Here is a 15277-nt window from a genome sequence, read left to right as displayed (position 1 = left end):
GGGTACGGTGGGGTATACCGGAACGTACCCTGGTACTATCTAATATGCCGGACCGTACCTCGCCTACTCCACTAACGAGTCTAGGGAGTCGCCTACGGCCTACGCTTCGCCTAACCCGAACCCGAACCCTACACGCCTAATCCTAAACGCCTGAACCCTAATCCTAACTCGCTAAACCATATATCAAATAGTTTACAGGGGTACGTTTTCCGGTATACCCACCGTCCGCCAGGGTTACCGTTTCGGCCGTACCCCGAGGGACATAGACGCCTTATGAGCGTTACTGCCTTCATCATCCATGGTAAACCATGTTTTGAAAATGCTTCATAATGTCAGTGGCCAATACATGACTGAGCGATTTAGATTAAGCTGGGCCCTCACTTACGCTGAGAGGGTCAATGTCCCCCGGGGTACTGCCGAAACGTTACCCTGGTACGGTCGCGGTATACCCGGACATGTACCGCTGGTAGCTAATTGAATATGCCGGACGAACCTCGCCTACTCCACTAACGAGTCTAGGGAGTCGCCTATGCCTACATACCCTAACCGTAACTCTAACCTACCCTAATCCTAACCCTAACCATATCAAATAGTGACCAGGGTACGTTCGCGGATATAAGGGCGGAAGCCGATACCAGGGTACGTTCCGGCAGTACCCTGGGGGACATAGACCCTATGAGCCTCATTTACTTCTCACAGTTAAGGATTCCCAAAAATCCTTCAACATTTCGTCAGGAAAAAACCCCTAACGCCTCACATGAGTCCAATTTCTTAATTCTGTAAAGCGATCTGTGTTTCTTGTGACTGGGGCTATTGAATAACCTTAGCAGAATTCCAATTGGTGATCAGTTTATAAAGAAATCAACCTACTATCCTACTGAATGTGAGGCTCGTAGGATCGAGGTCAGATGGCCAGTCAACATGACTGAGCGATTTAGATGAACCAGCTAACAAAGTTATGTTCTATTGAACTGTTATGGGAATGTTTCTTTTTAGGTTAGCAGAAACATTATTCAGTACGTGTCTAGATAGCGTGTTTTAGGATAGTTTTTCCTGACATTCTGAGACGTTTTACAAACATTCACATAACATTGATCAACTTCCGAAGAATATGACATATTTAACCTGCAGCAGACCACTATACGATACCGCGCTAGCAGTCTTAGTCCTTAATGCTCCAGTAACGGCAGTACGCATCAGCACAAAACACACAAACAGTACAACAGTCATAATATCGGCTATCACATAACCTTAACACAAAATTATAAAGTTCGACCTCGAGTCTGTATATGATAGCATCTAAAACACAGACTAAAATTAATCTCATGGTGTATATAATCGTTTGGCTTTCAATAACAAACTGAACGAAACTGTTTTCTGAACTGACAATGGTCAATCCCAAACAACTAGTGTAGGCTAGGCTAATTATTAGATTAATTAATAATTAATAAATTAATTAATTACTTAGGCTGGAGATTCATTAATAGCTAGTGAACGACATTATTTTGTGGAAAAGCGATGCATGCGCAAATGGACTACCGCGTACCCGTAGCCTCGAGACATTAAGATACGGCTACCGTCCCCGTAGCCACTGCGAACAAAAATACATTTGATACCTGTGCTATAGTTTGCAACATCACAAAAACGGCAATTTTCGTGCCCATCCGAGGACGGTTAACGTTTTCCGAACATTCCAAGAACATAACTCTCTCACCAAGTAAAACCAATCAATGCATAACGATATGGGAGTGTTCTTAGAATATTTTTGGCTAATGTAACCAAACTAGAACCTCCAGCGAATGCTACGAGAATGTTCCGTGTTTGCTGGGAAGCTGCGAAATTTACGGCTTCAAAACTAGGGCTGGGGAGCTTGGGCCAACGTTGGCTGCCCTTTTCAATGAATAAATAAGAAACATGTACCCTCGGTGTGTAGCCCTTGGCTGGAAAGTGGTTTTGCGCAACTTATGAGATCCTGCGCTTTCAGTGGCGGCACCGTCGTTGTAATGAAAGTGTAGTCGTTACTTTTACAACATTTCGTAATCATATTTGTAATGGTCATTGAACCATCAAACTTGTTATGTAGCCTGAGTTACTACGAATAAATTATTATTCAAATAATTATTTTACAATCTATTCTGAGCATTTTCAGTTGACAATGGGTGGTTTCGAACAATGTTTATGTTCAAAACATTACACCGGGGAACTATATACCGCGAAAATCGCACACACTCCTTTTGTAACTATAGTCATGTATCATGAACTCGTGCCGCATATATCAAATATCGTAACCATTACAATGTGTGCGCACGCATGAGCGTGTACAGCGAACTGTGCGATCACAAAGCATATCCCTTCAAAGCAGCTAAACGTATGCTAAGCGCAAGGGTAGACGAAGTTTTTGCTTTAGGCGGCACGCTGGCACCATCTAATACATGCAAAATTTTCCATCGGCTTTGGCCCGCTTTGGCTTTGACAGAAGAAAAACGTGAGCTTGACTCAATATAATTCTCAGTGTAAACGCACGACTGTGTATATGTTCGCTGTACGTACGCTGTGGTACTTTTCCATATAGAAAAAGCATTGCATACAGTCGACGACTCAAGGCTACCTCACGGATGCATTTTAGGTGCGTTGGTCTGAGCGTGGCATTTAGAGATATGATGAAGTTATGATTGCTCAATCCAATAATTAGACATAAAAAATTGGCGAGAGTCATCCCCTTGCACAAAAAATGAATCATAATTTCATAAATTGTCATATTTATTATGCGTGTAGTATATATTTGCTAGAATTTATAGTATGTACAATGTTATGTTGAAGCACAATGGAAAGAAGTGTGTTAGCCATGCTTTTTAATTGCGTTTTCATCGTGCAGAATTTCCCAGCTGTATAATACCAACATTCCATTCTATTATTTCGATCACTCAGTACCCGACGGTCGTGCGCGCAATGCGATTTTCATCACTCGGTACCCGACGGTCGTGGTCGCAATGCCATTTTGCATCACTCGGTACACGACGGTCGGGTATATAATACCTTCATATAAGATATCATTCGACACTATACTATTATTTGCGCTAACACATGTTAACAAATCTCTATCGTTCAACGGCAATGGCAACTGTCAAGAACAACATTATGTAACAACTAGACGATGACTAGGCCTATTTCAATGTTGTCTCACCGATGGAAACTAATCTTTCGTGCTTTTGACTCCTCACATGAAACAACCTTACACTTGTATGCACTACAACAGCGTGGCATGATATATCAATGGATGCAATATTGATGGCTATGTATGAATGCGAAACTATATATGCTGTATGCTCTAGGCATAGGTCTATGCTATATGCACTCTGCTCTGCTATATATACATGCTCTAACTATTACGTCATCATCGGAAACATCAGACCATCGGGGGTACCAACATGGATACGATAAGTTGAAGCGCACGTCACGATTGTAGCTAGACTGGTACGGACCTTCACTCCGCCAAGTATTCTTGGCTACACTCAACTTATAGTTAGTGCAGCGTGTGGAACTCTCTACCGCGCAGCAGTCTAGCTCAATGGCCGACCCTTGTGTAGAAAAATAGATTGAAAATGCTATGTACATGGCATCGTCGCGCCATATATGGGACGCCATATGTACGAGAATAATTTCACGGCGTGAAACGGGAAAAATGGAAACTCGCTTTTCTAGAGGAAAACGAAAATGCGCCGAGCAGCAATCCAACAATTACGACCATTTGTATTTAATGTCTACCTACGTGCGTAGTGAAAAGACTTGTGGGATCGCCACAACTGCTCAATTGAGCGATTATAAGGCTTTATCCTCTACCTGACGGGACCTGGGTAAGCTGATGGAGTGGGGGCAGCGAACCCAACTTAGACTGCCGCTACGCGGCGTTTTCGCGCTTTGCGCGGATATCCGGCTGCAGATCGTCTAGCCTACTTACGGGACGACATGACCAGCATCATCATCCTCCGGTGTCATATACATATCCTCTTCTGTACTGTAAAATCCCAAGTAATCATAGCATGAGTAAGTTCACTAATTTGTTGTTACACAACGTTAGAACATAAACTAGGAGTGCCCCGGAACTTTGACCAGGCCATAACTATCTGGCTGGAATCCTAATTTTTCAGAGTTCCGGTTCCGGCCGGAACGTTTCAGAAACTGTTGGCCGTGACCAAAACCTTTTCTTAATTTAATTTCTGCTACAAGCATCGTAAAATGCTTCAATCTAGGAGATGCACTAAAAAGCCGTTAGATCAACCTTTGGTTCCACCTTTGACATAATGAAAAAACAAAACCTTTATCTATATAGCACAGTTTTTCTGATCTCATATCGGCAGGTAATCATACTTTTAGCATTGCAGCATTATCTAATTGTACTATGTTCTTGTGAATATGTTCCTACATCTAACAACCATGTCCTACTCGCTTGAGTGATGTGCCTGTTAATGCTGTTTCGTTCCGCTCGAGTGAGTTTGTTTTACGTAGTCCCGACCGGAACTTATTTCAAGTTCCGGCTGGGTTTCGGTTCCAACAGGAAATTTAAAAAGTTGAATCCCATGCACCCCTAACATAAACATCATAAACAATAATTTTTTTAAAGCAAGTCACAATGCAAAAGGATCTGATAAAGTGGAGCTTACGGAACTAAGTGGAAGAATGTCTCAGGTTCGACCTCAGCTATTGGCGACAAATCCCAGAGTGGGTTGGGATGTTTTTTCACTATAAAGTGTTGATGGCGTGATACCTATTAAATAAATCAAATTAGTTCAGTTTAGTCTTTCTCGCTGTTACTGCAGAAAAATAAAAGAACTAACACATGTATTGTTAACCAATGCATTCATTAATTTACAAAAGTGCAATGCCTCTAGTTTATGACTGTTGTGTCAGTCATTCATAACTTTAGTTTTGTAAATGAAACACATCGTAATCCCATAATACATCGCTTTTGTAATTATTTATCAATATCGTCAACGTTTGAATAAAATGAGTATGTAAATGAAAGCTACTAACTACTGATTAAACATTGTGTAAATGAACATGACAACTAAACAATTACCTTTTGAAACTGGCGTTGAGCGAAAGACTCGCTCCGAAGTTCTCGCAAGGGTTTCCAGAGCTACAGATGTAGTGTGAGAAATTAGCCTGAAACATTTTACAAATGAACACATTGTAAAATACGTTCTATATGTGCAAGTGATCACAGATGACAAACATTTATGTTACCAATAGATCATAACATATAATTGCTGTTTCATATATTTGTGTTAATTATCATTATACACTCTTAGTAATATATTGTAAGCGGGCGAAACCCCACACGCCAGGGAAAGTTATGGCAATGCGAGAACGCAACCGGTGTCAGGAGAATGTATGAAACAGGGACGGGAGAGTCAGCGGCGGGATGGAGGTCAAAGAGAGCCGTGACTCGAGATGGCGCCGTCTAGCTGGAAGCCCGGTCATGAATCCCCGAATCCTTGCGCATTGTGACAGCCTAGACACTGACCAGATGATCTATGACATCAGGGCCAGAATCGACCATGGAGTCACGCCAAGTGCGCACCGCGCATCCCGCCACCAAATTATCTCCGGTAGCGGGAGATAGCAGTAGGAATTTTCTCGCACCTCTGCCGTGTTCGGAGGGCCGGTTGGGTCTGAAGGGGAGCGAAAGGAGATCTGTGACGTAAGGAAGAAACGCGATCGCGGGACTGGGGCGCGACGTAATATATGGTGGAAGCCATCGCTTTCTCGAGGCTTGCGACAGCCACCCGCCTGAGCGAAGGTGTAGTGTGTAGTAACCGCTCTTGCTTTCGGTAGTGCACGGAGACTCTATGTATTGTATTAGAGATTGAGGTAAACACCAGTGAACATTACTCTGTGTCTTGCCGTTATCTCTATCAGTCTGTCTGACAGACCTTACTGACTAAGGAGTGCGTAATATCACGTGTCTACAATATGTATTAATGTAACCTTTACGTTGATTATAGTTGAACTTTTGTTCTAATTTCGTTATAGTAGCGATATATTGAAACTATAATTTCAATTCGTTGTTCAGTAGCTGCTCCAGACCATCTACCGATCCTGCCGGTATCTCTAATACGCCGCATTCTGTGTGTGAGAGTACATCTGTGCATTAGACCCGAATTTAGTAGGGCCTAAGTGCTCGAAAGAGAAAGGGTCCAATTTGCGTAGACCGCCAGACCCAGGCTATGCTCTGCAACTGTTTCACGTCGATGGAGTAACCCAACGTAGTTGTAAAGCAACGAAGCTAACATCGCCTAACTTCCCTGACGCTGTGCCTGACTACTATACCTAACAATAATTCGAACCCTAATTCAATTTTCTAACGATCCGGTCAGACAGGAGTCCAGGGGGACATAGACCTTTGTGAAATTTTATTTAAAGTTTTGGTTTTTTAAATTTGGGGGGGAGTTTTTTTGGCTTAGTATAGTCTTAGTGAGTGCTAGTATTAGCTCTCGGCCCTAACTTGTGGCTAAGCTCAACCATAGAAATAGATATATATTACATGCTTTATTGATACACAGCTCGACCCGTGTAGACGATACGGCTACACAGCCTTGTGGCAGTACAAGGGCGCAAACCAACGTGTTGAAAGTTGGGGGGGGGTCACAAGCAGCCAATAGCAACGTGATCTGCGGCGAGCGAATATCACGTATTGGTTCAATATCACTATTTCAGACGTGTGATGGAAGTGTTGCCATAATTGTGATGTCATGAATGACATATATACTCAGATCATATGTTATTCATAAAATAACCAAAATGTATCATTAATTAATTAAGCTAGTAGGTAAAGCCTCATACACATGCACTGTACTAACTGTGTGACACAGTTAGCATGAAGAGGAAAATAATAATGATGAAAATAATAATGCAAAAAAGTGACTGACACGTGAAAACAGAGAACAGTGTTAGAAACCAAATGTGACCTTCATTGAGTCACACTTTGCAACAAAATCCTTTGCAATTGCTTCAATATCGATTCCAGAACACGTGATAAAAACAATCGCGTTGATTGGTTCAATTGATTTTTTGCTGTCACGTCAGCCGGCAAAAGTCAAACTTATTTGACTTTCGCCGTCGCCGTGAAACCAGGCCTGCGCCGTGCAGTGTCAGTGCATGGAGACTGCGCCAGAAGATATCATAGATTAGAAGGTAAGGGTGAACGGCGCCGCGCGCCGACGCGCCGCTTGTGTGGAGATGGGCCTATATTTTGTGTGTGTGTCTATAACACAGTTGGCTTGCGAACGCGTGGTGAATATCGTGCTCGTTCCATGCACGTGAGATTGAATGTACTATGTAGGTCGAATCTAAATGATATTACCAAGGGTTCTATTTAGATATCTGAATCTGAATCACAGTTATCACACTGCACTTGACCACCTGGGGTTTTTATTTATTTTAACTTTTACCTGTGAAATATGGATGTTTCACGATAACAAACGCTTATCGGACTATTTTGGACCTCCCAGAAAATAAGGTCTTCCAGAAGTTGGGGAGGTCCACATAAAAGTCGGGGGGGGTCGTGACTGTGAAGCGTGCCTGATGGCCTATAATAAGGAGGCAATGTTCAAACAACCATGTTATGAGTTATAGGTAGCCATTTTATTTCTCAGCTATGTTGCTATGTGACGTCATCACGATGTACATATACGGTATCGATACATGAATCTCATATCGTAACATCCCCCTTCCTTTGAAGTTAAATACAATTCCCTTTAACAAACCATGTTCTAATAAATTGTACAATATAATGCTATTGACCATAACATGAAATGCTATACTTTTCTAAACTTCTTACTCAACCTTGCTTATTTTAATAACACTTTAAATTAATAAATGTTTGCCCATACAGCGGCCATTCGAGAGCGATTAGCGTAACAATGTACTCAAGTAAGCTTATATTATTTCAGTGTACTTCCCTATGGTTCCTATAAGACATATTATTAACTCTCAAGAAAACCTTAACAGGTAACACATGGATCCAATAACTTGCTTGACCCAACAACAAATGTAACAATAACGGCAGTCTTTTGACACTGCCATATCCTTCAACTACATAACACATTAGGGGCCAACTTGGTGCCCTCCTTCCTTCCTTAAAAAATAATAATGCAAAGAATTATATTTGCTTACATCAACCAAGAAAAATCATGTCTCTGACTTTTCATTATATTCGCGTAAACCTGGGTGTATGTTCACTAGAGCTGATATCTGGCCGGTTTTCGAATCTTGCGACCTGATCGAGTGGTTCTATAATCAGAGTGTGTGTTTGTGTTCTGCGTTGGGTGTGTTTGCGCTATTACTGTCCCTGCTACTGGGTGTGTGATGTTGGTGTGGTGCGGGGTCGTCAGCAAAGTGTATACGTCTGGCAATTTCTTGCGCATTATTGGGCGTAATACTGACCGGAATCTCCCTCAAGTTGGAGCGATTGCGACGACGAATAGCGCCGTTAGGGGTGGCGATCTCGTACGACCGTGGTTCGGCACACACCCTTGAAATCTTCGCGGGTACCCACGTGTGTTCCTGCGGGTGTAGGGCACGGACCTGTTGTCCTACGTGAAGTGGTGGGAGCTCTGTCCCAGTATGTTTGTCATGTGTTTCCTTCCTTCTAGATTGCCTCTGCAGGAGATGCTCCGTGTCGGATGCATTGTCTGCAAGATGGTGGCCAGGAAGACTGGTCCTGATGGGTCTTCCTAATAGAAGTTCAGCTGGAGACTTCATGTGCGAGTCAACTGGTGTCGCTCGGAGGTGGAGCATTGCGATCTGTGCGTCTTGACCAGTCATGATGCACTTCTTAAGCATTGACTTGACAGTCCGTACCATGCGCTCTGCCAGTCCATTGGACCTAGGATAATGTGGTGATAAGGTTACGTGGGTGATTGACCATTTCTTGCACATTTCCTGGAATGGTCGTCCGGAAAATTGGGGGCCGTTGTCTGATACGATTTCTGCAGGTGGACCAAACAGGCTACAGACCCCACCCATCACTCCTGCTACTGCTGCACTTGAAGTGTCTTTCAGTTTGTAAAGTACTGGGTACTTTGAATGGTAGTCTGTGATGAGGAGATAGTCCTGTCTGTTCAAGGTGAACAGGTCTGTTCCCAGCTTGGTCCAGGGAGCTGTTGCAACATCATGTGGTTGGAGAGGCTTCTTTTGCTGTATTGTTTGCAGTTGTTGGCACCCAGGGCAGTCCTTTGTGATATGCTCGATATCATTGTTAATTCCTGGCCAGAAAACTGTTTCACGGGCTAGTCTGCGCGTTCGCTCAATGCCCATGTGTCCTATGTGGAGCTGTCCTAGGATGTCTTTTTGTAGTGTTGGGGGAATTACAACCTGCTTCCCTTTAAAGAGAACTCCATGTGAGACGCCAAGCTCGTCTCTGAATGTCCAAAATGTGCGCAATGCCGTGGGCACCTCCTTGATGGATTCTGGCCAACCATTTGTCACCTGTTGCCATAGGGCACGTAGGACGGGGTCAGCAGAAGTTTCCTTCTGAAGTTCCTCTCTCTTGCTATGGCCAAAGAACATGAGATCAATGTCTAGTGAGCCTTTAATCTCTGTGCCGATGGAATCTACCGCGACATCTATGGAAATGTCCTGGCTGTCGGCAGGATTTGGCATCCTGCTCAGTGTGTCAGATAGCACCATGTGCTTTCCAGGTTTGTACCTGATGTCACACTTATATCCTTGGATCTTGATGAGTAACCTCTGAAGGCGAGGCGGTGCACTCTTGAGTGGCTTCTTCCAAATCATTTCAAGAGGTTTGTGGTCAGTTTCCACGACAAACTCCTTTCCAAAAAGGTATGTGTGGAAGCGATTGATACCGAATACGAGCGCTAGCATCTCTCTTTCAATGTTTGAATAGTTAGACTCGGCTGGGGAAAGGCTTTTCGATGCAAACGCTACCGGCTTGCCGCCCTGTAGTAGGCATGCCCCTACTCCTTTCATGGATGCATCTACTTCCAGGGTTGTGTCCTTCTGTGGATCGTAGTACTGGAGACGCGCTTGCTTCGTGATAGCATCTTTGAGTATGCTGAAGGCATGTTCGTGGTCAACGTCGCAGAGGAACGGAATCTCTTTCTTGAGTAGTTCCCGCAGTGGTGCTGCCTTCTCAGAGAAGTTGGGAATGTATCCAGCAAGGAATGTGAAGAGTCCGCATGGCATCGCTGGACGTCCTCCTTGTCTTGAGGCGTTGGCATTGCCTTGATGGCTTCCACATTTCCTGAATCTGGGTGGATTCCTGTCCTGGTATAGAGCGATCCGAAGAACGTGATGCTCTCTTTCTTGATGTCGCATTTCGTGCTGTTGAAGACGAGGCCCTCTCGCGCTGCTCTATCCATCAACTGACGCAGATTTACGTCATGTTCTTCTTCAGTCCGACCAACGACAGCTATGTCATCCGCGATGCATACATCCACTAATGATCCTGTTCATGTGCTGCTGGAAGACATCCTGACTGACGCAGAGGCCAAAAGGGAGACGTTGGAAGCAATATCTGCCAAATGGCGTGCGAAAGGTTGTGAGTTCTTGCGATTCCTCTGCAAAGTGAACCGACCAATAGCCGGCTTTTGCATCCAACATAGAGTATCTTGCTCCAGCAAATGTGGGGTTAACTTCCTCTAATGTTGGTGTCTTGTGTGGACACCTCTTCAAGGCATCGTTGAGCCGTTTGGGGTCGAGACACAAACGAAGGGACCCATCCTTCTTGACTGCCGTAGTCATGGAACTACACCAATCGGTATGGTGTTCGACATGGCGAATGATCCCATTGCCTTCCATGTTGTTCAATTCTGTTTTGATCTTGTCTCGTAGGTGTACGCTACATTTCCTGGGCGGATTAATCGTCGGTTTGGCGTTCTCCTTCAGATGCAGGGTAGCCTTTCCTTGAAAGTTGCCGATGGTGTCGAACTGCGTTGGATACTTCCGTTTCAAGTTATGAACGCCCTCGATTGGTCGCATATAAGGAATCGTGCTACGTACCTCATTGATCGTGACTATCACCATGGCCTTGCAGCCAGGTAGGCCCAGGATGGCTGGTCCTTGAACGTCGACTACATAGAATGTTTGATCTGCCCACTTTGATCCCTTGTACTGACATAGTAGATCTATGGTGCCAACGCACCGGATCTCGGTACCATTATACGCTTTGAGCTGCGTAAGAGTTGGGCTTAATTCCGAGCGCCAACTACCGCCATACATGTTCTGTAAGATACGCAATGGTAACGTATTACCACTTGCCCCAGTGTCTACTTTCAACCGCAAGCAGTGTTGTCCCGATTTCTGGGGGCATACAATATCAATATTCACGAATGCTTCAGTGTCGGCTGTATGTTGCGTATCAATGGTATGAAAGAACTGTATGTCTGGCGACGGATCACTGTCAGAACCGCTATCCTGTGGGTCCAGTGAATACATTTCATGAATCGGTGTCTTACTGGTGGCACGGTTGTGTTGCCAACCTTTACCACGATGCTTTGAGCTTGGTCGTTTGTGATCATGACCGCCTTCTTGCCTTTGCGGGCTATTATAGCTCTGCTGACGCTGTGATTTTTTACAGACCCTGGCCCAGTGGCCCTTTTTGCCGCATACGTTGCACGTGTCACTGTATGCAGGGCATCGCCGGGGCGGATGTGTGCGACCACAGTTTCTGCATGTCTTGCGCAATGTGTGGTGCGAAATCGCGCTGACCGACGTGCCCGCATCCAGGGTTTGTAGACACTGGCGACCTGCCGCGAGGGCCTCGTACTTCCTGCCCTCTGACAAGATATTGCCAATTGAGTATCATTGGGGTTGGTCCAACAGGGTCTTCTGAAACGCCTCTATCTGTGTGGAGGCAATAATCAACTCTATGATTCTCTTCTTGAGTTCCTCCTCAGTGAAGTCACATTCACGTGCTTTATCACGGCAACGGTTAACAAACTCATCTATCGTTTCCTCGTTCCGTTGCTTGTAGCGCATCAGCTCCAACCTATGTATACGGAAATTTACGTGCACCTTCAACAGTTCTCCTATCGTGGCCCAAATCATTTCCGGCTTTGCGAGGTCAGATTCACTAAGCCCGGACGAATTAAGTCATTTAAGGCCTTCACCCCCAAGAGCGATTTTGACTTTGATCGCTTGCTTAGTAGGGTATTTGACCTCCTGGTCCTGGAGCACAAGCTCCATGCGCTGCCTAAATAGCTTAAATTCACTTGGAAAGTCGCTTGCCTTCCAGTTTATCTCCGGGTATTTTGCCATTGTACGTGGTACACTGCGTTGGCGATATAAAGAATGATGTGAGTGTGCTTACTGTATAGTACACTAACTGTACGTAATTCAAAATTGTTCCAAAATACAATGTTTGTTTTAGTGTATTATATAATAAAAACAATTAATTTCAAGTACCACACAACCAGGATTAGGCTAGCTTACTTCAGTATGTGCTTAGTAGCTACCAAATACTACGTCTGTGGGCAGACAACTACACACTGTGACTGTGTATAGCAAAAACAAAATAAGCCTCTGCTGGTAATAGTAGTATAAAAGTGAAATTCCGAGCATCTAAATCAAGCCAATTCTGTAATTCACTATTATCAACAACATCACTGTCAAATACTAAATCCTTTGAAGTTGTAAGATTCACACGTAATAACTGCTTACTATTATCGAATACATTCCATTAATAACACATTACCATAGTAACCATGCAGCAACGTCCGCAACTGTACTGTAGCTGGACAGTATACCAACGGTTTGGGTCTGGAGTAGTGTCACTCAGATAATTCAACTTCTAATTTCTAGTTCTAAGTCCAAGTCCAGTCTTCAAAAAGACTAAATCTGAGTGTGAGCTTGATACATATAGACTCTGGTAGTCTAGATTGTCATTGGCATTGCTGATCAATGCTTTAAGTTCAGATTCAATCCGTCGTAGCGTGTCCAATGTCTGGTGCTTGGCAGGGCTAAAATGGTGGCGCAGTTTTCGCCACGTCGCTATCTTGAGTAGATCTGCCCGCTATGCACGGCCTACACGCGCTGGTCGAGTCCACCGCCGTTGATGCCGTCGCTCCGGGGCCGGTTACACGCACGGAGGCCGTTCCCACTTATCTGCCACTGTCGGCTCGAACTCGAAGCTGACGATGAAAAGATCATAATTACGTATTCCGATTCGAAACTGTGTTCTCCGTGATAGCTTTGCTGACTGCTGGATTCTGTAGAGTCGAAATAAAGCTAATAGTGGCAGTTCTCTGTCATGTGAATTGTGATTATCCACTGCGTACATGCGCCCTGTAGTTTGGTATCCAGCTAGTAGCTAGTGTTATCGGCCTAGCCCTAGCCTAAGTTCATGCATGGCGCACCGCTGGCGTTGTCATGTCCAAATCAATCTGGCGAAAAATAAAACTCAACTCCAACTCCTCTGTTTCGTTACCGCTGCCACCATGTGAAGCGTGCCTGATGGCCTATAATAAGGAGGCAATGTTCAACCATGTTATGAGTTATAGGTAGCCATTTTATTTCCCGGCTATGTTGCTATGGGACGTCATCACGATGTACATATACGGTATCGATACATGAATCTCATATCGTAACAGTGACCCCCCCGACCCCCCAGTGGTTGCGCCGATGTGCAGTACACGGGTATAGTATTACTATAGTATTAGTAGGCCTACAGTGAGTGGCAAGCTACCTCCACTATAATGTAGGTCCCTTACTACTGTTACCGTAGGTCCGTTACTAATGTAGGTAACGACTAGCATCATTAAATTGTATGATCAAGGACGAAATAGGCCTATGTCACTATCACTATCACTGAGTATCAGGACCAGACCGGAGCGTAGAACGTAATAACGTATGCAGTTTCAATAAACATAATAATATTAGTCCGGGCTAGAAGGCACAAGTGCTTGTTTTTGAACATATATAATGTTTTTGTTTTGTTTCCTGTCAATGTTTATGTGCTGATTCCAAATCCGATGTATGCCAGCTCGTAAGTGTTGAGCATTTTTTTCTAGAACACAAAATCTAAAATGGCCACCAGAAAATACACTTTTTTGTAAATAACGGCGATAATATTGTATTTAGACCACAAGTATGTATGGAACATGTATATAAACTTGGGTATTGCGGACATTTTGGTACCAATACCATTACTCTAGCAAATGTAGTTCTTGAGATATGAATTTCTTGAGATTCCCAACGTGACTAGTCTGGGCTATGTTCAGGGACATATATAACAAGTTTGAACAATTTTTCCACAATTCAAACCAGCTGGTTCCAAATCTGATGTATGCCAGTTAATACAAGTTGAGCATTTTTGAATAAAAACAATTTAAAATGGCAGCCAAAAACCTTATGGCAGACATAGATTTTAGTGATTATGTATTGCCAGTTTCCAATTACGGAACAACAACTTTGTTAATCAAGTTTAAAATGTATTACTAATAGTGATAGAACAATCTTATCTATTATATTTACCAGAATGAACATTATATGGACAACCAAGATAGCCCTCATGGCCAAAAATGTTTATGTAATTCACATCATATATCAGTTTTTGTGATACATGTCTTTTGCCAGCTATCTTTCGTATGAAAAGAGCTGCTCGCATGGTGTTCAGAGATTCGTCATGCTTCTGTCGGTACAACATGCCTACATATCCCAGACAAGAGTCGACGATTTCATCCAGATGAGACGGGATACTAGAGAAGCGTTGCCGAAAGGAGGTGTTGATCCCAAGCGCTAGTCGCAGATCTAGCCGCGCAGTTCGCGCAAGGCGCACGCGACGCGGGCGAACGTCCTTACGACAGTATGCAGCGCTTGCCAGCTATGGATCGTGCGCGCGAATGCATAGGCCGCGCGACGAAACGCATAGCTGCCATGCGATCCAGTCGATAATTTACACGGAAACAATGAAACAGGCGAGCTGCCATTGAGCTGCTGCTTCTTTGCAAGTTCAATGAAAATATCTATAAAAGTGTCACACCTTCTACTTCTCACTGGTGTTGTCATAAGTTTTATTATGAATTGGTAGTTTTAATTGATGCGTCAGTGCTTCATTGTAAACGAAGCGGCAGCTGCGCAGCGGATCACATAAGCTGGGTTTTATAATAATATTATCGGAAAATGAATACGCCTCGTATTCATGCTAATAGAAAGTCTCAGCCTATATAACAAACAATGACGACGCTAATAGAGACCATATAATGAACACAGCCAACCCCACCAATCCTGCGCGTCGATCATCCCATATTATTGCGAT

The 15277-nt window shown here is 43.9% G+C and overlaps 2 protein-coding genes across 2 annotated transcripts; both read right to left on the bottom strand.

Annotated features, from left to right (window-relative positions):
* Positions 1-7961: 7961 nt before the first annotated feature.
* Positions 7962-10206, bottom strand: LOC106810133 (uncharacterized protein K02A2.6-like). The gene is made up of 2 exons (XM_014813413.1): positions 8446-10206; positions 7962-7970 (listed from the first exon to the last, which is right to left on the bottom strand). The coding sequence occupies exons 1-2, from the start codon at positions 10204-10206 to the stop codon at positions 7962-7964; spliced, it is 1770 nt and encodes a 589-aa protein (XP_014668899.1).
* A 231-nt stretch (positions 10207-10437) lies between these two features.
* Positions 10438-11457, bottom strand: LOC106810132 (uncharacterized protein K02A2.6-like). Its single transcript, XM_014813412.1, has one exon. The coding sequence runs from the start codon at positions 11455-11457 to the stop codon at positions 10438-10440; it is 1020 nt and encodes a 339-aa protein (XP_014668898.1).
* Positions 11458-15277: the final 3820 nt, after the last annotated feature.

This window comes from Priapulus caudatus, unplaced genomic scaffold (assembly GCF_000485595.1).
Source record: "Priapulus caudatus unplaced genomic scaffold, Priapulus_caudatus-5.0.1 Scaffold412, whole genome shotgun sequence".
Classification (NCBI taxonomy): Eukaryota; Metazoa; Priapulida; class Priapulimorpha; order Priapulimorphida; family Priapulidae; genus Priapulus; species Priapulus caudatus.
The sequence above is the reverse complement of the archived record's forward strand: the minus strand, read 5'-3'. Positions and strand labels throughout refer to the sequence as shown.

Coding starts and splice junctions, on each gene's coding strand:
- LOC106810133 (XM_014813413.1), bottom strand. CDS start 10,206: ATGCCATGCGGACTCTTCACATTCCTTGCTGGATACATTCCCAACTTC.
- LOC106810132 (XM_014813412.1), bottom strand. CDS start 11,457: ATGTATTCACTGGACCCACAGGATAGCGGTTCTGACAGTGATCCGTCG.